At 42.4% G+C, this 27499-nt stretch overlaps 1 protein-coding gene and 1 long non-coding RNA gene across 6 annotated transcripts; one reads left to right on the forward strand and one right to left on the reverse strand.

Annotated features, from left to right (window-relative positions):
* LOC115041963 (uncharacterized protein C1orf21 homolog) lies at positions 1-27285 on the reverse strand. Of its 5 annotated transcripts, none has more exons than XM_029499898.1 (6): positions 27089-27285; positions 12422-12551; positions 5611-5696; positions 4272-4339; positions 2902-2962; positions 1-1567 (listed from the first exon to the last, which is right to left on the reverse strand). In XM_029499898.1, the coding sequence occupies exons 2-6, from the start codon at positions 12510-12512 to the stop codon at positions 1523-1525; spliced, it is 351 nt and encodes a 116-aa protein (XP_029355758.1). In that variant the 5' UTR covers positions 12513-12551; positions 27089-27285; the 3' UTR covers positions 1-1522. The 5 variants fall into 5 exon arrangements, with proteins under 5 accessions (XP_029355758.1, XP_029355762.1, XP_029355759.1 ...); XM_029499902.1 differs by lacking the exon at positions 27089-27285 and adding an exon at positions 26789-26944; XM_029499899.1 differs by lacking the exon at positions 27089-27285 and adding an exon at positions 25360-25644.
* LOC115041964 (uncharacterized) lies at positions 7554-10875 on the forward strand. Its single transcript, XR_003840653.1, has 3 exons — positions 7554-7683; positions 8846-9048; positions 10739-10875. It is a non-coding gene; the product is annotated as an uncharacterized LOC115041964 (long non-coding RNA).
* Positions 27286-27499: the final 214 nt, after the last annotated feature.

Consider the following 27499-nt stretch of genomic DNA (forward strand, 5'->3'; position numbering starts at 1 on the left):
TAAGAGCTTCTGCGTTTTTTACTTTTAATAGAAAAAAAGTATTCAAAATAATACATCAGGAAGTATCCAGGAAAGATGACAACAAAAAAAGTGATCAGGTCTGTGTCTCCACGGCAACCACGAATCCTAGCATTATGTTCAACCCATTTTGCTGTTTCAGAGCCTGAAAGTGTATATGCGTGTGTGTGTGTGTGTGTGTGAGTATGGGTGAGAAAAAGCAGAAACACAGTTTTATACCTCTGATAAACGCACATGCCAGGGTCCAAGTGAAATGGAAGGAATAAAGCTTGTGTGTTTGTGTGGTTTCTAAGTACATGTACAGGTTTGTTGGTACCGTATGTACAATAAAAAGACCCAATTTATCTGTCAGCTAGGATCTGCAGCATTGTGGTATATAAAGGAGGATGGACGGGGTTGAGACACAGATGCTCAGCACTATGCAGCTTTGCTGTGGTGACAAAAAATGATAATGACATCGAAGATGATGAAGATACACTCGAAGCCAAGAGTCAAAGAAGGGAAGAAAAAAAAAATCAGATAAGGAAAAATTAACTGAATGAGTGGCTGGAACAGAATAAAAAAAAAAAAAAAAAAAGGTCCTTGACTTCAGAAGGCAGGAGGAGTTTTGAGTTTCTAAATCACGGGCTTGCTCCCTACTCTCTTATTAAAATATCCCAAATTTTTCTCTCTTTCTACTCCACCTTTCTTCACCCTCACTCTCAGTCCCTTGTGGCCGAGGCCGGCCTGACTTTGGGTAGGCAGGCCATAAAGTTCAGTGTGGACCCTGGTGGTGTTACATAACTCCTGTTTTCAGCATCCGCTCCTTCCCAAGCTTCTTTTCTTCTCCACTTATGTGTCACTCATTCCTCCACACACACCAGAGTCAATATTTGTCCTCTTCTGGCCTTCATATATGGGAGTTCCTTTGACCAATAGTTAAGGATTAAATATTTGGGGTTGGACCACAGAGGGTAAGACAGTCAGATATGGAGGGACAGATGGGGGGGTCGAGGTGCTGCTGTCCCCCTCGAAGATACAACTCTGTGGCAAGTCGTTCTCTCTGTCCACCATGATGTGCACCCATCCATCACATTCTTCTCCATCTCTCCCTCATTGTCCATCTGTCCATCCCTTCATTGCTCTGCCACCTCCGTCTGTCCACTCAGGGGCCTGAAGGAGTGACGAGCCCATAGAGGAGGGCTGTAGTTTCTGTAGAAAGTTTTCTTTATCGAATATACACTCTCTCTCTCGTTCTTATTTATCCCCCACTCTTTCACTTGCGATTAAAATACTATCTCTGACAGATCTTCATAAAACACACTCATACTCATCCCAACACATAGTGTCCCATTACATAAACAATCTTACCGGTAAAACACTGATTCAGCTCTCTCAGGCACACATAAGCACAAATGTATGCATTTGGACACACGCGCACGCACACACACTCGCGCATACACACCACACACATACACAGACACAGTGAGGCCCTCTGTGGGGGTGACTTCTGGGGGCCTCAGTGCTATGTCCCATCTTCCTCCTCCTCTTCTGAACAGTAGTCTCGTCCCTGCAAAAACAAGAAGAAAAAAAAAAAAAAGGAATTACAGAGAATATGAGGTGCTGTTTTTTTTTTTTTACACTCCAATTTGTTCCAGTTAAGTAAACTCACTAATATCCTTCTAAACTGTGTGCATGCAGCAAACTCCCCACGCACTTCTTTCTCCAGTCACATTTCAACAGACCCTCATTTATTTACAGATACTTGCATATTAATACAGATGAGGGAGAAAAGTAAAGTGCGTGTGGGCAGCGATCATGTATTGTTTCTTTAGTTGTGATGAGGCACTAAGTCAGCTTCTTTCTTTTCCTTCGGAGCTTATCTCATAAGTCCACACTCTCATCTCCCTTTAAAAAAAGCATTGACAGCAAATGTTGGCTGCAACAGTGATATGCTAAAAAAAAAAAAAAAAAATCTGTTTCAAAAAGAAGCAAATAATAAGTAAATAAAAAAAGGTGCTTAAATACAATGTTGAGATAATTTTCCACATTAGCATTTAATCTTACTTTATATTTACCAATACATTTTTATGAAGTCGTTGAAAGTTTATCTGCTTGTATTTCAAAGCACACACAAACCAACTATTATTAACCAACTATTGATTGACAATCCAATTTTTACCAGGGATGGAATCTTTTAGAACACAATCCAGTCCAGCAACAGCATTAATGTTTACTTAAAATGATCAGGTAATTTGATTGTAAATATTTTAAATGCTCACTTTGCTTTAAAGAACTAATTATATTTTGTTTTTCTTAATCAAAGAAAACTTTCGCCAAAAAGTTTTGGACCGTTTATTAATGCATATCTTCACAGTACAAGAGGACGCAAAAACATTCACACTTATTTGGCGGTGACTTTAGTAACTTCAAATATATTACACTGATAGTATTTGATGCTTTGAGTGTAATTTTGAATGCAGTTTAATTATTTCTAACAGCATGCATCTGAATTCTTCTCCCAACACAGCACTGAAAAGACTCAAAGGAGGCAGAGTTGAAAAATGAAATGTATACAATGACAGCTGCCGAAGCTGATTCTAGTCATTACTCACTGTAACCACATTTAACGTCAGAGACTACCAGAGTAATTTAAGTGGATGACAAAGTTTAGTAAGTGCTTATCACTGCAGCAATCACCTGTTCCTCCCCCACACAGATGTGGAGCATTGAGCTGATTGCTGAGATCAAAATGCAGAATGCCAATGTGGGCCGGTGGATGCTGTTGTTGTAAATCATGTCTAAACATTAACACCCAACAGTTTCTTGCCTTAGTGTATGAAAATAACTGAATGCATGCACAACCCCCCCCCGCCCCCTTCATTCTGCCTCCCCTTCCATTACCTTCTCAATCTTCTCATCCAACATCCTGAAAAATTCCTGCTGGCTCTCTGACGTGTGAATGCTGAGAGGGAGGGAGGGAGAGAGGAAGTTGGAGGGTGCAGAAGAGGAGGAGAGGGGAGGCAAGAAATACATCATGAGAATTTTCCATTACACCCCCCACACAGCACAGACACAAACTCACACACACGCACACTCAATGCTAAACGCAGTATGAGAAATCCATCGTTGTGGCTATGGAGGAATTCAAACAATCATTTTATAATGTATTAACCCAATCTCTCTTCCAAAAGGTTAAATACTCTGCAGCTACAAGCAACCAATACATACAACATTTTCAGAGATTCATCCACACACACACACACACACACACACACACAGGATGTCAGTTACTTTACACAGCATGATATCAACATCTTCATGGACATTAATCACATTTTTCCATCTGATATTTGAATGTACATGATTCAGCCTCTCCGCATTTCTGATATGAAAGCACAGAACAAACAAACATTTTGTTTATTTTAAAGAATTCATGGGATCTTCTTGTTGAACTAAACATCTTGAACATCTGATTCACTCAGCAGTTTAACACACTCTTTATATAATATCTACAGTAAAAATAAAACACTGCTCGCAGAGTTCGGCCCACGTTTGTGTTTCACTTGAAGCTGGTTTGGGATGAACTGGACAGAAGATAAGAAGCAAAGCAAACTGTGGTTTTAGTCCACTGGAAGACGGTGCTGCTGTCTGGTTTTTCTAATTGCTTTGGGTCTTTATGTTGTTGTAGGATGAACTAACAAACTCATCTCTCTCTTGCTTATGTTCTGATGGTCGAATCTTAATGAGGCATCAGGGTTGTGAGGACAAATTGGGTTGGAGTTGGGAAGAAATATGGAACCAATTTCTGACTTCTATGAAAAAAATAATCCTTTTTTTTCATAGAATTTATGCTAAAGTCTTTCAGTAGTTCACAAATTTTATGTTCATTTTAACAACCTTCAACAGACCTGAAATAACAAAATATCACTGGAAACTGGAAAAATTAGGGTGGTCTGTTTGACTGGTAGTGCAGTTGATGTAAAGGTTCATTGGTGGATCAGTTCAACTGACATTACAACAATTCACAAAGCTAATTATTCATAGTGATAATTGGAACTACTGTCTGTGGAAGGAACATTTCTTGTCACGTATTGTTGATTTATGTTAAACATACTTTTTCAGTGCTGTCAGAAGCCAACAGTCAGTGTATTTATTTAGCATCTAGTGTTTAAGTTATGGGTGCCAAAATGGGGGCCAAGATATATAGCTCATATATTTTGGCCCATTTCCACCAGCTGTTTACTGTGTAGAGGGTGCTGCCAACCACTTACTTTGACTTGATGTTTGCTGTAGCCACCTCTTTCTGCTGTTTGCCCCTGTACTGTACATTACTCTTCTCCTGAAACACACACACCCAACAAGCTGATAAAGCAGTTAAAAAACAAACAGTTCATATGAGCAAACAGCCACACCATAGACTGCACGTCACTTTAAGCGTATTATACTGTGACCTCCTCACCCAGCTGCCACTGCACCACAGCCATGGGTTGTTGGCAACTCATATAACGAATACAAGTCTAATAAAGAAATGAAGGCGGGTGAGTCACGCTGTGCAGTTTTGCATTTAATTTTCTGTAACCTTTGTGTACAGTAAAATGTTGCAGTAACTTGGCAGTGATTGACAAATTCCGCAACCTGCAACTCTCATTGCTCGCTGTGCATGTGTGAATTTCTCTCTGAAGGGATTTTTTTTTTTTTTTTTTTTTTTTTTTCGAAAGGCAAACAAACAGATACTGGTCTGACCAGATGAAGGGATTTTACGAAGTTGTTCCTGTGTAAAAAAAAAAAATATATATTTTTTTTTTTTTTTGGTCTCCCAATGGCACACTCAACTCATATCACCATATAACAGCCTTTTCATTTTTGCAGTTTAAAAAAAAAACCAAAATAGAAAATAGTTATATGTCTTTTGCAATAACCTGCATCAAGCTTTGTGTTTGTCACATCGGAGATGCACTCCCTCACACCATAGCCAGGTGCTTAAAGCTGTTATTTGAGCTACAGTAATGTAATTTGTAGCAGAGTGAGACTACTTTTACGTTTTTCTATATCAGGATATGAAAGGTGAACTGGTTATCGTCTCACCACTTGTCAGCATGCCAAGCTGAACGACCTGATTTCCTGGACAAACGATCCAGCTCCCACTTAATTCAACTACGCTTATCATCATGACGCTTGTCATCATCTTATTTGAGTGTGGATGTGTATGGATTTTATGAAGATTATCTATATTTAATTTCCACAAAGGACTAAGTCATTGTTATCTGCAAAGTTATTGGGTAAAAGGGAACAACTTCACCAGTGATGCTATAACATTTCTGTATGTTTAAGACCTAAAGGTCTTTGCAGGTGGAAATCACCCTCCACATTCCACACACGCCAGCATGTTGTCTCTACCTGTGTGTGATGCACCTCGTTGTATGTGTGTGTCTCTGCAGTTGTGCAAAAGCCAATTAAGTGTGTATGTGTGGGCTGGTGAGGCTGACAGAGGCTGCCGCTGGACACAAATATGAATCTGTTCCAGTTGACAACCTGTCAGGAAAAGGTCTCAGTCTGTCTGATGATGAGAGGCTGTCAGTGGACAAGTGTGTGGTTTTGTGGGTCTCTCACCAGGTTCTCCTGGTTGCGTGCATTCACTCGATTTTCATCCCCCCTCATGTACTTCACCTCCTCTACTCCCTTCATCTTGTATTCATCTGAGGAGAGAGAGAGAGGGTTATGATTAAGAATAGAGAAAGAGAGACAGGCAGGAGAGAAATAAACAACGTGGATTTATGAGCGCTGTCTCCCAAAAAAGAAACACTGACCAGACATTCTTTATTTATCCTGACGTGAAAGGCTCAAATAACTGACCTATGTCATATCAGCTCTACTGTACATTACCAGGGACTACTCCATTAAATCTAGCTATAATTTGCCTAAAGTAATTTGATAACTAAGACCTGATACAGTGTTTCAGAAAGTGGACCTGGCAGCTGAGGTAAAAAGGGGAACACTAGTAGTCATCTCCTTTCCAATTTATCTGAAGCAACTCATCTTAGGAGCGAGAAAGCAACAAGAGCGCGACAACAACAGCGAGCTGGAAAAACATATGTAACATGTAAGTGAGGTTCAAGAGGAGACAGAAGAGACAAGAGGGAAAGAAGAAAAAACGGGACAAGATAAGAAGTAGAAAGCTGGAGGGGATTAAAGATCAGTTAAACAGCTTCTAGGCTTCACAGCCAGCTCAGACAGTTAAGACAGTTAAGGCAAGCACGGAGGCACCGAGAGGGGAAACACTTTCTCAGCAGTGTATGACACCAGCACCACGCCCAGCGCCAAGCATCCCACATCACTGTTTAAGACTAGATTATGCATCTCTCAATGATCCAAGGTTACTCACATTACTCTCTGAAGCCCATGTAATTCCAAATATATATATATATATTTTACAATTTTTTTACTAAGCTTATCCTAACCTTGAGTGAAATAGTACAAACACCCAGTCATTTCTGCTGACTACGTGGTTATAGAACATGTAACTGATAAAGCAGAAGCCAATATGCCGAACCACACAACTGCCCACCCTGGCCTTATCTGCTGCACACTTTGTATTTTGCCCTCACTCATCAGCAATCTGCCTGTTTGTATGTTTATGCATGTGACTGTGCCACTTTGTACCCGGCTCAAGGGCTCAGCCCTCCCTTTTCTGTTGCTAACAATCCATCCAGCACCTGGATCACCTTTGCATTTGAGTGTGTGCTTTGTTTCTCTGAATGCATGTGTGTGTGTGTGTTTGTGTGCGATCATCTCCACGTCTGTCTCTCAAGCGAGCAACATTGCTGAGACCAATATGAGATCTTTGGTAAGGAAAATGGCACAAGGAGGGAAGCCAGCTTTAGAGAAAGAGTAAAGAGGGACACAAACAGCGACTTCTTTTCCTTCTGTTTGTCTCAGGAATGTAAACGTGTCTGAGCAAAGCAGCTCCTGTCTGAACATGCTGACACACATACACACACAAATGGTTTTATAACACTACCTGAGCAAACCAAGCATGGGTCGGCTCCGTTAACATGGAAAACGTAAGGTGCTGAGCCATTTACGTTTAAGAGCCATTTCCTCGTCTCTTCTGCACATTACACGGGTGATCCACATACATTTCAAGCCCAATAATCTGGGGCTTAAAGTGGATACAGATTAAAAGGAAGGAGTGGAATTCACTGCACTTATGCTATACAAAAAGAAAAAAAGAAGAGGAAAAAAAAACAAAATACACATTTTCAGGCGGCAAATGAGTAAAATGTAATCTGAGTGAGCTGCAGGCTGACTGAATGCTCTGCTCTTGTTACGGGAGCATCAGTGAGCTTAATGTGACGGGTACAGATAGATCAAAGTGACCCATCTTACACCAATCAAGACTCATCACATCACAGACCTTGCTTCATTTTAGATGGGAGCAAAAACTGGTCATGCTGTGTGAGTAGTTATGTGGGTGAGTGAGTGTGTGTCTGCGGCAGTCATTGTCACAAGAAATGACAAGGGTGTTTCGTCACGCTGATGCTGGGCTTTGCTTCGGGAGAGAGGGAGGGGAACCGTCGGAAAGGGAAAGATGAAAAGGAAGGACTATTTTGAGAAGCTGCGATTTTGTGTGTGGACATCTTTCTCATCTGTGATTAGAGACCGGAGCTCTGCACTGACCTTAAGGTACCGCCAGGCACTTCGGGTTCACAAGTGTGTGTGCGCCTGACCATGTTTCTATTTCAGATAACGCTGTGTGTTTGAATCAGCACGTTTGTTATTTTATGCTACTGCAGTGTTTATATGGGTGTGAGCCATTTCCATAGCTTTCATTAGATAGGTGTGTGCGTGTGTTTGTGTGTCTGTTCTCACATCTCCAGCTGGCCCGCCTGTCCTGTGGCTATGTCACTCTGTCCTTCCCGGTGTGTGTCTGACCTCTCAGCCATTCTGGCTCCAGGCCATCACCAGCCTGACCATGACATTTACACCTGAACAAGAAGTTACTAACAAACACACGCACGCAATTACACCCATTGCGTTTAGAAACTTATCAATATGGTGAATAATATTCTGAACAGACATAAATGCCATTCCTTTTGCTGGCAGGGATAAAAATCATTAAATCAGGACCAGATTTCACTGAAAGTACATTTTCCAACATTGAGTCTGTTACTAAATGCTTCTGAAGAAAATGTGAAAATACTGAAATGAAGCCATTTACAGCCAAGAGCAGCATACTGGGAGCTCCTAATCTACCCACCCAAGGCACCAGGCCACAAACACCTGATGGAGAAATGTGTTGCAAATAACCAAGCATCTTATTTTTCTTCTGCTGCTACTGACGTTCTTCAATATCAGATTTCCTTCCAAGGAAGCATTAGATTAAATGATACATAATGTATCAGCATCTATAGACCATGGCGTGGCACTCATCTCATTAGCCTAATGTTGCAGAAATCAGTCAGTTTCTTTGCATGTGAACTTGACTGTTTGTATATGGATGAGCAGAATACATATACAGATGCAACTAATGATCTTTTTTATTGTCTCACATCATCATTTTGTAAATAAAGAAGTGAAAATGCCTGAAGGCAACAATCTCAAATGAGCTATTTTATTCAAACAACAATCCAACATCCCAATATGTTTTATTTCCTTTTGTATACAACAAAGAAAAGCATCAAACCATTATGCCTGAGAAATGGCAGAGAGTGGAAGGCACAAATATATGTGTTTTTACTTGGACCAAGACTAAAAGGCTTTTTTTGTAAGCACCTTATTCATGAAATCATCCAATTAGCCAGTCACGTGGCAGGTAGTGTAACACATAAAATCATCCATTTTGCAGGTCAGGAGCATCAGCATCAGCACACCTTGTGAATGAAACAGATCAGCCAAGAGCAGAAATCACCAACCACCCAACCTTATGAGTGGACGACTCGCTCATTCTCAAGAGCCACAACCACCCCAATAAATGTACAAAATTGCACATGTAATAGTGCATGCATGTGCTAGTGCACATGGAAGCAGCTCAAGGGGACATCAGCAGAGGTAAGGAAGGATGTGCGCGTGCTGATGTCACTGTCAACTGTCATATGTAAACTTCAAGATCCCAGACTTAACCTACTGACCAGGAACCCGTTTCAGTACTTCTGTGTACTGCACTATGTAAGAAATGTTTTCCTCTGCGCACACTGTACAAGGAAACTGTGATTGTTGACTTTACATTTTGTGATCTCTGAAGAGGAAGAGAAAAATTCTCTAAAATGTGTCAGCACAAGTTCGTTCCAGGATGCAACTAAAGAAGTATGAGTATGAGAAGTATGACTCGAGTGCCGTCCCTGGCACTAAAGGAACATTTGGTTTTTGGTAATTCAGTTTCATTCCCTGGGAGTTTAAACACTCCAGCGATCGTTTGACAGGTCTCCCTCTTTTACATTATGACCAACATACTTGAAAATTATTTCATCTGCATCTGACAGACATTTCAGAGAGATGCTTGCATTGTAATCAGTGAGAATGACAGACCCTCACAACTCCACCGCTTCACTGCCTCAAAACAACACTATTGCCAAAACAAACAGAGAAGTCTGCAAGCCACCATGTTGTGTATATAGTTAGGGCGCCACATACGCAATCATATGAACATACAGCACTACAAACTCTATCTTCACGCCAATCTCCTCCGACTGTGATTATTGCAGACATCAATAGCGTGATGTTGTGGAAAGTGTTGCTGTTTTCCCTCTTCATCCTTCAGTGTTTGTGTAATGGAGCTCAGCCTTTTCCGGTTATTGTGCGAGTGAGCGACTGAGAGGGGGGTGGAGGGGGGTTAGGGTTAGTGGCCAGAATCTGACGGAGTGGGCAGCCAGAATATCTGGGACACACACACACACACACACACACACACACACACGCACACACACACACACACACACACACACTGACTGGCAGACAATCCGTCAGAGGCGGATCAGCGTAAGCAAGAAGCGGGCTCACTCTCTGACTAATGTGCAACACATAAACACATACATGAACACAACTGCATGTGGACATATACTGACAAAGTCTACTGGGAATAAATTTATGTGCGTAGGCGGGCTGACCAGCCGAGATTGACCAATCTTTTCAGCCCTGGTGATGAAAGTACACCGGATGTTTTAAGCCAGTTTGGCTGAGGGCAGAAAGGCCGGCAAGCCAAGTGGGAACGAATGACTACAGACTATTTAGCGATTTTGAAAAAGGAGCAGAGAGGAGTTGAAGGAAGAAGCAAAAGATAAGAGTGGATGAAAACAAGAAAGAGATGGTTACTCAAAGGGGGTTGTAGCCGGAATAAGTATAATCCAACCTATCAAGGTCATTTGTGTCTCGCACCTCCACAAATAGCAGTCACTCTGGATTCCTCTTCAACCAAATGACAGCAAGGCTGCGGGATAGGATGGGAGGAAGAGGGAGGAAAGAGGAAGGGAGGTGAAAAGACACAAAGCTCTGACCTAATGTTGTGCCAGAGAAGAGAGGAAAAGAACTGGAGAGAAGAAACACTAGGAGATGAAGACAGGAAAGGGGGGGGGAACGACACCCAAAATAGAGAGAAAGGCAGCGAGAGGAGGGCCGAACGAGGCCTTGAGCAGGGGCAAGGAAGCTGTGATCCACACAATAACTAAAGATTTAAGAGAAAGAGAAAAGACAAAAATACAGAGAAGCAGTCTCAACTAATGACATTCTCCCTTCCTCTCTCAAGGAAAACTCTCCACTCCTCCCATCCCTCCCTCCTCATCCCCTGCCTTGTTCTGTTGTTCCTTAAAAGACGACGAGGGAAACGAGACGTGAGAGGAGGGAGGTCACGGGGAGGGGCTGTGGGGAAAGGGCCGGATTAGGAGTTGGAGTGTTGGAGAGAAATGAGAGGGGACGAGAAAGAACGTCGAGTCGAGGAGAGGTCACAGAGAAAAGAGAGAGAGGCTGAGGAAGAGGGAGAGAGAGAGACAGAGACAGAGAGAAGACCTCCTGTGGATCGTCATCTGCCACATCCATCTGCCTGCGAGCAGTCATACCAGAGTGTTGCTCCTAATTCTTAATCGCCGTTAATCTCCCAACCACTCATCATCACTCTCTTTCTCTATCTCTCACTTTCATTCCTGTCCCTCACTTTCACAACAGCCTGCTTGCTTTAATCAAAGCCAGGGCCAAAGCTAACCATTATATTCATTAACGATTAATCTGTCGTTTATTTTGTATGAATTGAATCTGTAGAATTACGTCACATTTTGGGGTTTAGTGTCTGGTTCAAACACACTTTGATATGTAGACAGAAATAACTGGGGGTGACCCTGTCCACCACTCCACCATCACAGGTTGAAATACTCATATTTACAAGTATTCTCTTTCAAGTACCGGGACGTCCTAATGAAGGAGCAAATTCTAATAAAGGAGAAAGGATGGATTGTGCTTTTTGTTTTTAACAATTTTGCTTCAGAACTGAGCTAAAAAAAAAAAAAAAAATTGGAAAATTACCGCTTAAAATTGCCATTGAATAACTGTCTATTGAGCTAATCCAGTGACTAAATCAGTTGTTTGCAAGTTTATTGGTTTGAGATTGAAGCAGTGTCTTATGAAACCACTGTCCTGAGGCTGAAAATCTTTAATTTTTTTGAGTAGTCCAGGAGTGAAGTTCTTTTTTTCCAGTGGACTGAGGGAATAATCCTGTATTTCGCAATTTTGAAAAAAGCAGGAAACCACCCCCCCCAAAAAAAAAACAAATCTTTCTGTTTTCTTTTATATCTTGCCTCTAGGTTGGTGATCAATGATTTTTTTTGTTACTAAACTGAAACTCTTGAAGAGACATTCCCATAATCTAATGTTTCACTTCCATAATGCTGCAGCTCTCACGACAGACACACATATATATAAAAAGGAACAGCTCAAATCAAAGTTGCAGAGGCAACAAAATTCTGACTTGTGTAAAACTCCATGTGGCATTCAAACAGACGTTCATGTGTAAAATCTGTGTCCCTTTAATTACAAAACAGTGCAATTGCAGCTCACTCTCAGTGACTCATTCATTTTCCCTCTAAATCAACAACTTCATGTTTCCACTCCCATTGGTTTCTAATTTCACAGTCTTACAGACAAAAACACACAGGACACATGACACCTTAGAGATGTAATACCTCAGTTTCACTAACTTTACTTCCTCTCTCTTACATGAACTCTGAACATGGACAACTCCCATAGCTTACTGTTGTGTTGACAGTTATTGTTTTGAAATGGAGAACTTAACGCTGCCAAAGGACCATGAACTATAATGAAGAGAATATACTGTGAGGGCAGACAGGGTGATTAACCCAGCGAAATGGAGCCATGAAGCTTTTATTGACATCCTCGAGTATGTGTGTGTGTGTGTGTGTGTGTCTGTATGTAAACTGACCTGTGAAGAGGTCTCCGTTGCTGTAGGCCTTGCCGCGTCCCTCCTCATCGTTGGGCACGGCCGACACCTGCTTGGCCGAGGTGCAGCCCATGGCCTCACACTCTGAAACCTTTCCTCATCGCACTCTCACCTGACCAAGGATGGAGAGAAGACCTTTTAGATTTATTGCAAATACAATGAAATGCACACCACTGCAGTTCTCTTTTTACCACGTGCTTCAGAGATATCACACAGTGCTGAATTGTTCGTTTAGTTATAGACTCTCACTCAAACTAATGTCTTTAACAACAACAAATTGGGTCACATGATGTAAATTGCATTCTACACTCTTTTCTCACAGCAATGCAACAGTTATTTGGTGCAAACATGATGAATGTGTGTTTAATGCTACTCCGTTATGTTTAAAGAGTAGCCTGTTTGAGCTATATTTTCACTGTTTGCAGTCCATCTCTGGTGATCTGATCATTGATGTGTAAACACACCCAAGACAAGCTTGATATCTGATCACTTGGACAACGTTCAGACGCTTTGCCATGCTCCAATTAGTCCAAACTGACTGAAAATATCTGAGATCTGAAATGGATAAAAGTTTATTTTACTGTAGAGCTATGAGTTGGTGAGCCACTCAACTCTTCTGTGCCACTTGGCATTTGTGCCATTTGTCAGAGTAGTTTAAAAACAACATCTATTTAATTGCATATAAACCAGGAGAGTGAGATCTGATCACTAATGGTGACTTAAGGTGCATGTGGAGATAGTTTAAAGCCAAGTATGAACTGACATATGTAGAGCTAGACCTACTAGACCTCCAAGTCAGATGCAAAGGCCAGGTCTGAGCAGGGCCTTTGTATAAGGCTTCAGGACAGGACACCAAAAACAAATTATTTCCTCCAATTCCCACAAGCATCTGTCTCATACCTGATGTTCAGAGCCTCATATGCAGGCTGACTCGTAACACATCCGCAGAAAATTAGGTGAGCTTTTATATTAAAATATAAATAAATAAATAAATAAATATATATATATATATATATATTAAAGTTATTCCTTCAACCTTGTGTTTCTTTCAGGGCTAAACAAAAGTATTGACATTACATGCAAAGTAGGAGCACCGGGGGGGACCCAGTGGGGAAATAAACAACATGACCTGAATTCAAGTACTGTCATTACTTTATTTTCTGGTTTTTAATATTATACAATTTCTATTCTGTTGCATTAAGCTATTGATTAAAAAAAAAAAAAGACAAGACCATCTGCTGACATACTGTATGTTTGTGTGCTATGTCAGCTGAACAGCAGCAGAGAGGAAAACACTTCAGATAGTCATTGCCTCAGGTCAGAAAAATCATCAGTTGCCCTCTCCCCTCCTTGGATGAACTTTACAGTTCACAGTGCCACAAAAAAGCCCAACACATCCACTGAGACCAATCACACCCAGGGGATCACCTGGTTGAACTGCTGTCCTCAGGCAGAAGATACAGGACGGAGAACACCGGAACAAACAGATTAAAAAAGTGTTTTTATCCAAGAGAAATTAACACACTTAATAAAAAATAAATAAAATAATAATAATACTAAATGCATGAATTGACATACACAAGTGCAAAACTAGGGGCCGTGAAATAATTTGAATTTTGATTACTATTCAGAAAAGTGGAAAGTATAACGCTTCCATTCAGCAGGACAGCTGACACAAGGCTGTCAGTCAATCGGACAGTGTTAGCCACGCTACACTATAGATAGATAGTCTCCATGTCACTCGCACATGCTATATTCTGTCATGAATGGAGTCCATCTGACTGCTGCCAATCTAAAAACATGCACACACACACACACATCACCCATCATGAAAATAAAAACCTGCACCACCGGTGTTAGTTAGGAAGGAGGATGAACAGAGTGGGGGTAGTGGAAAAGACAAAAGGAAGGGAGGACGCAGCCAGATGTCCAGCTATGTGGAAAGCTAGCAGTCATGAGAGATAATACAGGTGGTTAAAAAAAAATCCAGACATTGCAATGTGACACTATTAGTCATTGCTGGTGCACCAGCTTTCAGTTTTCAACTTTTCTACAGTAGAAATTAACAACTAAACTTGAGCATGAAGTTCAAACTTTTGAAAAACATTTTCAACGTTATTTGCATAAGTGATGATTATATATTGTACCAATTAATATATAGAAAATTACATGAATGTCTGAGATATGAGTGGAGCTTACACATTATTGTGGTCAAGGCTCAAGGCAAGTGAGAGTGAGTTGGAAAAAAAAAAAAAGGTTTCACACACACACACACACACACACACACACACACACACATACACACACACACACACACACACACACACAGGATATGTGTAGCTCATGTCACCCACGTCCTAAGTGTGAAGCCTTGTCAACAGAGCATCTCATCAGTCTGCTCCTGGCAGCCTGACACAACTCTTTCCTCATACTTATTCTGTCCAATAACACACTCATGAAGCCACACAGACATATACAACTGGAAACTCTTAATGCAGTCTCAGGCACATTTTCACAAGAGAGACACTGGTGGCAGAGTTTCAAAAGCAATATCATTGAGCAAAACCTGCCTCTTGACACATGTCATTTAAATGAGAGGTCTGCACTGAGGAAGATGAGGTTGGTACCCGGTAAAACTGCTGCAGGGGTGTGTGTTACCTGTCAGGAGCATCACGCCCAGTGAAACACCAGTAAAGCCAGAGCTGCAGAGACTGAAACAGCACAAGTAGCCACCAGGAGAGATACTCCAGTCAAAGCTCTTTTAACTCTGGGCTATTAGTATGGGACTTGAGTTAATATTGAATTAGCAAAGCACAGAGATTCCTTAATTCTGAAAACCCCTGACAGAAGTGTATTAAGAAATTTAAGCAGCCTTGATAGATTTGAAGTTTCAAAGGGATCTTAAGTGTGTAGGTAGCATCTGTCTGAAAGGCTTTGATTTTTGTGTATTGAGACATCAAATCGTGAGTAGGAGCTGGCCAAAAATAGATCTAGCAGTCCCAGAGCTATTGTTGTGTGCAGGGATAATGCTAGGCTGTATGAGTCTGCAAGCCATGCTGCTATTACTTGAGTTATACACACAGGCGAGTAGGCGACTATCACAAAGCTCCACATACCTATAAATAAATAAATAAATAAATAAATAACACTGCCGCTGTAATAAGGCAGAGAGTAGACAGAAACTTCAATGAAGCAAAAAAAATCTATGTGTTGAAATTCAAGTTATTACTAACAGGTTTTGCAAAATCACATCACAGAGTCTCCTGGGACGTTTTTGTTTTGATGTATCAGGCCCACTTGAGTTTAAGCTCTTTATTGAAAAGTACATTTTTAAATCCTTCCAATCGTTTGCAGTTTTTTTTTTTTTTTGTTCCATTAATCATCTCAAAAGAACAAGTTCCATTTCTCAAAGGGAACCTGAGATGATTACCAAAGCACATAAACAGAGAACACAAACATCTGCAATTGAAAGCTGTGTTTTGTCAAGTTCTGGCTCCACAGTCCTCAAAAAATTGTTCTAAAGAACAGTTGCATCGAAGAAAGCTCTTTTTTGAACACAAAAGAAATGCAGTGAATGTACACAGCTTCATAGTCAATGATTGCAAGTTTTGAAACACTGCAAGAAAGAGGCGTTTGAACTAAGGGATCAGTATTATTTAGCATCCTCCTACTCTTTTGCATGCGTTTCCTTTAAGTATGAGAGCAGTGCATACACTTTTAGAAAAGGCGACTTCAGCTAGAGTCAGCATCTGTTGGTATTGAGCTCTATCCAGTGAACCTCTCAGTGCCACATACGAGACCACAGTGGGGCGTTGCTTCATGTTTATTTAACCCACAGGACAGCTGGATGGCTCTGCTCTGAGCTCACACACTCCTGCAGATGCAAAGTGTGTCAATGGGACAAGCTTAGTCTGGGTAAGTCAGCCAAGACCTTCACACCAAGCAACTATCTCCAAGCACACACACACACACACACACACACACACACACAAACACTCAGCCAACATGATCTGATAAACATCTTATGTGTGAAGAGGATAAGAGATGTTAATGCTAACTGGCACACATCTACCTCAGCAACCATGCAACCCGCTCCAGATGCCTCACATTTATCTTGGGGCAAATTTGCTAAAGCAAAGTAGTACCCTAATTCAGAGATATTTAATTCCATGATGTCAGCTAGCAGGTTTTGCGTCATTTCTACCAAAACTTGCACCAGATTTGGCAAAGAAAGCCTCCTGTCAGCGTTTCAGCACATATTCTAAAATACTATAAAATAGTATTCCCTTACAGGAGAGAGGCCTGTAGCTCAAGTTTAAAAGTTGAAATTCAAGTTAAAATTCAAGAGGAATACTTACTATACGGCAAATACCCAGACCCTTAAAATGAATAGGATTTGGCAAACGAAGAAGCTTGCCCATTCCTGCATACCTGAAGGTGGGCCATAAACAACCCTTAGTTGTGTGAATAAGCCTCCTTTACAAGGCAGTTTGTCAAAGGAGGAACTCAAAAAAGGTCTGTGGAGGGAGATGTGAGTGTGCATGCTTGAATAAACACACAACGTACACACAGGCTGGGCAGTGTGTGGTGCGAAGGTTTCTCAAAAACAGGATTGTGCCAGAGGCAGAGCGAGCGACCGCAGAGCCTGAAAAACTAGCTCAGCAAAAGTAAAAGACTGACAGCTAATGAGGAAGTTTTCAGAGGCAGTTAATAGAGGTGTGAACCTTTAATTGTCTCGCAATGGGATTTCATATCAGGATGAATCACCTCAATTCTTCACGTGGTTTCGTTTCCATCAACATTATGATACAATATGATTGATAAATGACTGCTTGCATTTGTTGATGCATTTTTCACTTTACAAAGCTTGAGTCCATAATCAGCAGACAACAGTATTCATGACAGCAAATACTACAAATCTGTCAGCAAATTAGAGCATTTCCTGAATACGGTGAACATTACATCGAATCTGAAACACAGCAGACACCAAGGAGCATTACTAATTTATACGGTGTTTCTTATTTTTACTTGTTTATTATATTACCACTAGGCCTACATTTAACTGTAAACACAACTAAATAATACAGACATAGCTTTCCTGTTGTGTTTCATAATATCAAACTACAAACAGTAAATTTTGACCATTAAGTTGCGGTTGCTCCATGTTATTAGTGACACCACCATTAAACGCCAGCTAAAAATTATTTTGCTTTAAGTTCAGTCTACACAATAAAAAAGCCCACAAATAAAGAGCAGTTTGGTTGATATTTGCTAGCATGACGGCTAATAGTCGGCTAACTGCTCCTTTTAAAAACATATGAAATTAGCAAACAAGCTAATTAACATAGGTAGCCCAACGATAAGGTAATAAAGCACACAAACCCCACTGACGTTAGAAGAAAATCGTATTTTATAATAAGAAGCACGTTTTTTTAAAAGCTAAGAGTCAATAAAACACAGCTTTGGCCGTCACTTTGTGCTGTGATAAACCTGCGGCAGGTGAAGCTAAGTGTAGCCCGTTAGCTGCAACTGTTCCCCGGCTAACGTAGCTAGCTCTCTGAGGGGCTCACATTTTCTTACCAGAGTCGGTTAAATCCAAAGCTCCGACGTCCTCCACAATAACAGGGCTCATCCTCCGTCTCAAAAATACCGCTGACTACCGGAGACACCAGAAACAGGCTGCCACAGTTCACTTACAGGGTGCTCTTTATAATGTCTTTATAATCGATTATCGTCTGCCAGTCTGATCGTCCACATCTCGATGCATCGATTATGCAATTCATTTCAACGGTTTTTTTTTTTATTATTATTATTTTCTCTCCTCTGTGCACATCAGTTCTCTTTACGAGCAGTGCCAGACTATGATTCAGCTTCCTAGTTAAAAAAAAAAAAAAAAGAAGAAGTGAGGGGTAAAAACAGATTTGAAAGGCTGGGAGGGGAAATGATGACTTCAGCTGTGGTCAGAGGCCTCAGGGGGCCTCAGGGGGGCCTCAGGGGCTCCAGGTCTGGTCCCTCAGCCTATTCACCTGTGATGGAGCAGAGATTCATCCCCTGCTTCATCACGCTGCACCGGCTCAGCGTTGAGCCACTCTCCTCTGGCCTGCACCGCTCCGTATTCAACTGAAGTGACCAAATCAGTCAGTAAATCTGCCATACTGCTGTTGCTGCTGCTTTTGGAAATATGTGGAGTGCGGGGTGTTCCCCCAGAAAAAAAATGCTTAGCTGAGGTGGTGAGCCGGCCATGTCCTGACGTATCTAATATCAAGATCAATTTAGTTAGTGGATGACAGCTTGGCTGATGCTCACACTCATTAAATATATAACATTTTCTGCATGAAATAGCACTTTGATCCGAGAGAAGCCTCTGACTGAGGGGAAGAGGTGCACCTCCACTATAAACCACTTGAATACGACTTTAGTTGGCTGACATATGTATATAAAACAAGGCCACTGCAAGCAATAGTGCAAATCAAGGAGCAGAACTGCTTTATATTGCCATTGGCTTTACAGGATTTTTATTACTTCAAATGCTCCGTTACATATTAACATTAAATTGTCCATAACAAAAGACTGAACAAGAGAGAGAGTAGAGTTTGATAGCATTTCACAATCACATGCATTCAATAAATTGTTATAATTGTATTGACTTGTTTTGGACATCAACTGAATACTATATTATATATGGTTAATTTAGAAAATTAGCTACTTCAGCACAGTACTGCAAAAATTGAATGAGAACTTAGTCCTGCCTTGAAATTATCCTGCTCATTTGCATCAAATTTGCAAGGGAGCAAGCACAAACAGCATCCATGCCTGTACTTTTCCTGCTGTGACATGTTGAAATGTTTCCTGTGAAAAAAGGCCCATCAGTGACCCAGAGATATTACCGCCATGGCTATGAAAATGTGCTAAAACCTACAACTGAATTTATTATCACCGTCAGCAACCAGGAATGCTTCCCGCTGAACGCTAACAAATGTGTCATTGTGTTTGCTTTTACTGTACTGCAGAAATCTAAATGTGTAGTCACGTCACACTGGTGGAGAATCACTGCTGTGTGCAGCTTGGTCACACAGGCACACAGAGAGAGAGAGAGAGAGAGAGAGAGGCAGAGTTTCAGTCCAACTCCCTGGCCAACACGACATAGTATTTACTCTAGCCAGGAAGCAAATGCTGCACTTCTCCTCTTGTTCCCGTTTAAGCACTCCATCACTCTGACAAGGCTGGGAAGCCTCGCCAGCAACACGCAGGCTGGTGGACAGTGAAGGTTTCCCCTGAGTGGTTTCCTGCTGTTTAAAGAGTGCACCCTAAATTCTCTCCCCTTCTGTATGCTGTTGTGAGTGCAGAGGCTTTTTTCCTCTTTCTCAGTCTTGTAATGAAGCTGACAAGTAGTCGTGCAGGGAGGGAGGGATGGACATGAAAACAAAGAGAGAGGGAGGGGTTAAACACAGGCACTCCTCTGTTCTGCTGGGTGAAATCATAACCCGGCCATGTGACTGACAATGAGAGACATGCTGCACATAGCTAAGACATGTGCTGGTAAAGAAACAAGAGCAGGGTTCAGACAGGTTGTTACATCTATTGTGTAAAATCTTGTAACATGTACATTGGCCTGAGTCAACTCTTACCACTTCACATAAACAAGACAAAAATGACAGAAGGTCAACGCAAAGCACTGTAAGCAAATAGCGAGCAAGAATGTTTCAGATTTTTGTTAAAAATCTATCCAGAATAGCAGTCAATGAAATCTGAGCTGTCTTGGGTCTAATCTTGTAGTAGGTAGAACTAGACCACCCAAAAATGGATTGTTTCACCAAAGACTGGGTAAAATGTGTCCTCTGAGGCAGCAGCTGGCTGCTATTTGTACTACAAAGTTTTGAAGAGCACGACAGATTCCTTGAAAGAGCAAAAAAGAAGTTGTCGTGCCCGTTTCATTCCCTCCCATAGTGCCTCGTTCTGCTGCTTCCTAGTATGACTAACGTAAAAACAGGCCAGAGCCTGAGGTGGTCGGTGGGTGAGGTGTAGAATCAAAAGGGTGGAAACGCAAGTAAGAGAAGACATGTTTTAGTGATGTCATGACTTCCTAATGCAGTGACTTGAAACACGCTGCAACTCAGAGGAGTTGGTCTTTAAAACCAACCATTTTGGCTCTTCCAAAACAAAGTTTAAAGCTCTCTGAATAACCTGTAAGGTGACAGAGGATGGCATTAAAATGATAGTTTGTGTTGTTTGACATTTGGATGTGAGAGGCGCTATAGTCAATGTATCTCCTGCAGTATATTCAGATGAGCTGGGTGCATCAGCAGAGCGCTGAGTAATGCCCTGTATATGTTTCCTACATTTCAAATCATTCCCATTGGAAAAAAAGAAAAATATCAGTTGAAGCAGAAATGTATTTCAGAATATTTTAAACATCTCACATTCCATCAGACAGCCCTTTTCTTTGTTTCTGAGCCTGTGAGCTAGGATAATATTGTATTACTTCACAGATCAGTTTCACATTGTTAATATGGTAGCTAAAATGGTTGAAATGTTTCAATTGACAGTGAGACATATAGCTGACACATTAAATGATATCAGCCTTTTTTTTGTGAACATGGCGACCCTGACAACAGCAACACATCTCTCAGCTGAGTCGGTTCAATTTGCTGCCTCTCTAAACTGGCAGATAGGTGATGTAAATCTACTGCAGGAAATATACAGAATATAGATAAGTACCCCACTCAACCCAACCTCAAATAACCCAGACTATAACTTTCACAGATCTATTGATTCAGGAGATTTAACAGAAATAAATGTGGCTAATTGCTGATGGGAGAGGTATAAAAAGATGTCTTTACAATCACTGCTTTTACATATTCAAGCTTAGTGTGTTTGAGTGAGAGCCTGTTCATCACATTTAATAACAGACAGTTGCACATGGCTGAAGAACAGACTTCCTCCAACACAGCAGCTTCACAAGGTCAGACATGTTTATGTTTTTCTTATCCAAATCCATCTGTACCTCGAACAACCCAACCAACAAGCAGCAAAAGTAAAAGAATCCCGGCATCAATATTCATTGAATTACTGCAGCTGAAGAAAATAAATATCAATCTGTGTGTAACCTGTGATGGTGCTGCAGGATAATTGGCAAAACCATTTCAGTGTGTGATCGAGTGAAAAGCACTGAAATGTTCACCATTGAGGTGCTGATGAGTCTGTTTCATGTCTCTAGACCATGTCAGTCTTTCAGATGCAAACCAGTGTGTTTCCACGTCTATTATCCTGCACAGGGACACGCAGGCTGCAGCGCAGGGACCTTTCTCTGAATAGACCCTTCAACAGTTTTTAATCAGCTGTCCAAGAGCACAGTAGATATTATCATTCACAATCACCTGGCAGAAGTTTTGCTTGGTGATAAGGTTCAAATTGATTATCAGAAAATAACACACACATGGCAAATGTACGCAAAAATTACCAAGCAGGGTTTCTTCCAGGAAACAGTTCAGCCCAGCTGGTGATCCACACAAATCCAGACACACGTGACATTTTGTCTCTAGTTTTTTCACAGCCTGAATTACAGCCACACTCAGTGGCCGTAACGATCACCTTTGTTCGGTGAAAAAGTCTCAAAGCTATTCATAAACGTTAATCACTTTTATTTTTTAGTGCCGGCAGAGAGAGTGTAAATCCTTCAGGTACAGGTTCAACGAATCCTTTCGCTGTTTTAATCATATCCCCAGTCTTATTCAGAGATGCGTCACAGGAATTGTTTGTATTACAATACTCCCCCTAAACCTTAATTTTTCTGCCATTCTTTTTTTTAATTCTTGTTTGAGTGCACAACACAGCGCTGAGCAGCATTTGAGGAACAAATTCCATTTCAGTAGGTGTCTCACTGAAAATGACACAAACAAATTCAAAGTGCTCTCTGCCGTATGCCAACACAAAGGAGGACAGCTATCTCAACTCTACACCCACACAAGTTGATGATTTTGTTGATAGCCCTGCAGCCACACTGCGTACAACAATAAACACTGTCACTCCAATGAAAAGGAATTCCAAAACACCTCAGCTAATGTGGACTCGCATCCAAAAAAGCCCTCTATAACGCTAAAAGCTCCGAGTGCTCATCTTGCTGTAGCCAGACTGACAGATAGCTCTATATTGCTGTCTATTCCTTTAATCTTAGAATAGAATAGAATAGAATCCTTTATTGTCACTGTTCACATTGTCACCAACATTAACTGTGAAAATATGCTTAGCAGCTCCACATGGCAGCGAGAAAGAAAAACAAGAAAAACACAAAAGCGCGATATCTCAATAAAAAACAATATAAAATATAAAATATAAAATATAAAATAAGTATTTCCAAGGTATGATAAATACGGGAATGGTTATGATAAATATGGGAATGGGTATGATAAATACGGGAAACAGTGTATACTGTAGTGCAAAAGAGTTTACATTATGGCAATGTCATTATTTACAGCAGGTAGGTGTCTTTGGGGGGGAAGGGATATTGCACTTGGTAGTGAGTGTGGCCATTGTCAGTCTTTGGGTGGGGGTGGGGGTGGGGTGATGGCTTTGACGGCCTGGGGGAAGAAGCTGTTAATGAGTCTTGTAGTTCTGGCTTTGAGAGAGCGGTATCTCTTTCCATGGGGGAGGGGGCAGAATAGGGGATAACCGGGGTGTAAGGGATCTGTGCTGATGTTTCTGGCCTTCTTTTTCAGTCGGCCAGCGTAAGTGTCTCTGAGGGGGGGAAGTGTGGTCCCAATAATTGTCTCCGCCGTCCTCGCCACCCGCTGCAGGTCCTTCCTGTCCTTGGCTGTGCAGCTGGTGGACCACACTGTACAGCAGTAGGTCAGGATGGACTCGATGGATGCCCTGTAAAAGTTAACCAGCAGGGGGCGGGGGAGGTGAGCCTGCTTTAGCTTCCTGAGGAAGTAAAGACGCTGGTGGGCTTTCCTCACCTGGTACGAAGTGTGGACGGCCCAGGTGAGGTCGGCCGATATATGTACTCCAAGGAACTTGAAGCTTGAACTTGAACTTGAAAATTCTTGAACTTAATTCATCAGCTCCTTCCAAAGACTTTGTATTATCCAGTACAGTCACCCTGGAATCAGCCTCCATTTTAGACTGCTTCCCTCCTGCAGATCTTTGAGCTAACTTCAGCAATATCTTCATTTAAACCCATCAACTCGACCTTAGGCCACCGAGCAATGCCACCGAGCAACTGAGGCTGCTCGGTGGCATTTTTGCTTGAGTAATCACTCCTGATTAACTTTTCATTATTAACATGCTACACACCACTGGCTTTTAAGATAGCAGTAATTAAACATCTATTAAAAAAAAACAACTCTTGATCCTCAGGCTTGGGCCAACCTATATCTGGTCTCCTCCTTATTTCATAGTTCCTAAAAAACATTTGTGTGATTTTTTTTTTTTTTTTTTTGCATATGAATGCTTCTTTCAAAAAAAAAAAAAAAAAACAACAAACAAATAAATGGTTATGCAGACGACTCCCTGCTGAATTTTTCTATGAAGCCAGATGAACCTTGGCAGTCAAACTTTAGGTGGCTGAAGGCGTTAATGTCCAGCAATTTGGACTTCTTTGCATGGCATCACCCAGGCCTTCAGTGCCATCACACATAAAACCTGGACAATATTGCAAAATTACGAAAGGTCTGTCTCAAAGAAATGTTATCACCACACATTTTTTTCTTATCCCTAGATTGTGCTTGTGTAATATTTATCATCACGATCTCCCAATAACTGAAGTGCCCAGCTGTTCCAAAACGAAGAGGGAAAAGAGAGTCATATCTCCCGTGTGATAGCTTCACTCCTAAAATCTAGAGTAGAATTTGAAACCTACAAATCTTCAGCTAAAAGCAGCTAATGGTCAGGGAGCACTGAATCTTCAAGAGCTAAAGATGTGCTGTGCTGTTTGCACTGAGACATTCATATTTTGGTTGAAAACATACCCAAGTCACTCTCACTTGCCTTTGTATTTAATGTACAGGTTCTCAATGAAGGCTGAATGCTCCGTGTCTTTTCTCACATCAGTCCAACATCATGCAGGAATTGGGACTTCACAGCTCCTATCTGAGACTTTTTTGTTTCTCTGCTGAAGATGGGAAACAGATGCAGTCTGTCTAATGGGAAAACACTCCGCAATGTTTCACAGAGCACACGAGTGAGAACAAGAGATAAGAAAAGAAATAAAAAGGCAAGCCAATTGGAACTGGATCCTGCCTCCATGTTCCATCCCAACTGGACTCTGAATACAGACTGCACTGTAAACACAACAGGGACACAGGGACACGCTGCTTTATCATGTGACAGACACAAGCACACAAAGCCTGCATCTACACTGCATCGCCAAGCCCTGCTAACTCCAAAGGCAAGTAATGGCAGAAGCAACCACCATCAACAGACCTGCACATCGACTTCAGCATAAGAAAAAACCCCAAAACAACACATGCACAAACTGCTGCAACCTTTGCTGCTTTAGTTTGGATATATTCAGTCACGTGGACGAACCGATTGGCCGACAAGCTCCTCAGTCGACCTGACAGACACACAATAGCCAGAGGGATCAGGTTGTGCTGGCCTCGTGCTTTCAGGACTGCAATATAGACAATCATCTCATCTCATCACCCTCATAACATCCTGACAATACTGCTACAGACAGAACACAATATGCATAAAAAAATAAAAGAAAAAACACACACACACACACACACACACGCAAACATGCACTGGGCAGAAAGGACAGTCATGGGAACTCCTTCCCACACACCCACACAGAGAGACAGACAGACAGACAGATGGAGAAGACATCCTGGTAACCATGGAAACCACCTCCTCACATGGTGACATCAGAGGTGTTGCATCATGACCCAAACGGTGGGGAGGGGGGAAAAAAAAAAAATCACCTGCACTGCTGTTAATCAGCTCACAGCGGAGGTGCCACAGGTGGACGGCCAGGCCGAACGGACGGCACGATGACGGTGATGATGACTGAGGTGATGAGGAAGAGGGAGGACGACTAAGAATAGATCCTCCTGCTTCAGAGAGACAGAGAGGAAAAGGAACAAGGAGGAGCGAGACTCTCATTTCAGTCTCGTCTGCAAGCCGCCGGAACCAAAAGCCATATGTGAGCAGCAACTCATGAGCACATACACGCACTACAAACAGGGAAGGGTAGGAGAGAGAGGCAGATACATGAAGATGGACAAATAAATCAAGTGTGTGTGGGGGGCGGGGGGGGGGGGGGGGGGGGGGGGGGGTGCAACATCCACTCACAGGATTGCTGGTACTTGTTTGTAACCTATATAAATGCTGATGGGACCTGCTGACAACAGGATGCTGTGAGCTGTACCAGCCCACTTTCACCCCAGGGTGCACAGCCACCAAATGGATGTAATGGTCTGGTGTCGATCACAGGAGGAAATCTACAGTAGCCAATGACCATATGGCACATTTAGACACAGCAACCAGGAAGGCATTTGGAAACCTATCAAGACCCCCTTTTGGCAATATACTTTGTGTAATAGTATTTGAGGAAGCGGGGATGGATGGAGCTGAAATAGACTCAGGCTAAGTTTTAGCTAATGAGCTACAAATGAGCCTGTTTATCAAATCTAGTTCTGGCTGCTGAGACTCCACTGATGTTATCCAGCAGCTTCTGTCTTCCCCCGGAGGCAGACACATCAGCAACAGCAGTAACAGGCAGCAAAGGTAAGTCAGTCAAAATGCCCCAAGCGTACTAGTCATGTGGTGGTGAACTGGTGGGGGGGGGGGGGGGGGGGGGGGTGTCAAGAGTTTTTCCCACCATACTGCCCCCCCCCCCCATCCCGGACCACGGAGCCCCGTCCTGCCCCAGGTCTGGAGCTGCAGCTCGACTCAACAGCTGTGTCCAGCTGCGTTACAAGAAGACACAGAGCGCTTTGTCCCCCCCGCCACACACACACACACACACACACACACACACACACACACACACAGACAAATGCAGAAGGACAACAAACGATCCCCATCTGTGTGTGTAGTACACATAGTTTCATTTCCACAAAGATTAAATATCCCGCAGCCTCTGTCAGCCTTCTCCTGCTCCTTCTCCGGAGCGTTTCTCCAAAGACCAGGCGGCCTGAGAGCAGCAGCAGGCGGGCAAAGGGAGAGGGAGACCCGGCCAGCCAACCAACCAACCCACCGGCCAACTAACCAGCCAACCAACCACCATGTGTGGAAAATTTGAAATGCGCCGAGGCGACTCTGTCTGAGCCGAGAGAGCCACATTCACACTTTCAAACCGAGATACGCTCCATCGGTGTGTGTGTGTGTGTGTGTGTGTGTGTGTTTTACCTCCAGTAAAAAAAAAAAAAAAGCTGAGATTACACATTGCCCTCAGCTCCACCGGCAACAAAACACCGACAGCTGCGGAGAAGTGGCTCGGTGTGCGGGAGGGAAAGCGCCGGCTGATCACACAGCCACACTCAGGAAACAACAACAAAAGACACACAACACACAAGCAGCGGCGCGGTTTTCTCTGTCTGGGGGGGGGGGGGGGACACACAAACGACGCCTCTAAAGAGAGAGAGAGAGAGAGAGGAGGAGGAGGAGGAGGAGGAGTGGGCAAACAGCTAATCCACGCTGGGTACTTACTCAGATGAACCGGTTCCGCTCGGTCCACCGGAGGGTAGAGCCGGTCGGGTCTTCCGGCTGTGAGTCGGGCGGGATCTGAGCTGTGGAGACGGAGGAGCCGAGCGCCTGGAGGACTGAGCGTAAAGCCGAGGCTTGCGTCATTTCAGCAGGATGCCACTATTGCGCGCAGCAATGCAGCCATCTTGCTGAGGAGCGCCCCACCGCCTCAGCGACCACTGCTGCTGACTGAACCTTTATTTTGATCTGAGCTGAGAAACTGATCCAGCACGACCCGCTGTAATGTCACAGCCCCCCCCCCCCCCCCTCCGTGACTGATCACTATACCTGCACAATATACATACACACATTTTTATCTCTTTATTTTGTCTAGTTTGTTCCTGGGAATATTCTTGCACTCTATTTTGTGTTGTA

The sequence above is a fragment of the Echeneis naucrates genome, chromosome 4 (assembly GCF_900963305.1).
Source record: "Echeneis naucrates chromosome 4, fEcheNa1.1, whole genome shotgun sequence".
Lineage (NCBI taxonomy): Eukaryota > Metazoa > Chordata > Actinopteri > Carangiformes > Echeneidae > Echeneis > Echeneis naucrates.

Coding starts and splice junctions, on each gene's coding strand:
- LOC115041963 (XM_029499898.1), bottom strand. CDS start 12,512: ATGGGCTGCACCTCGGCCAAGCAGGTGTCGGCCGTGCCCAACGATGAG. Junction 5,697..12,421: donor CAACGGAGACCTCTTCACAG/GTCAGTTTACAT, acceptor CTCTCTCCTCAG/ATGAATACAAGATGAAGGGA. Junction 4,340..5,610: donor CACGCAACCAGGAGAACCTG/GTGAGAGACCCA, acceptor TGTGTGTTTCAG/GAGAAGAGTAATGTACAGTA.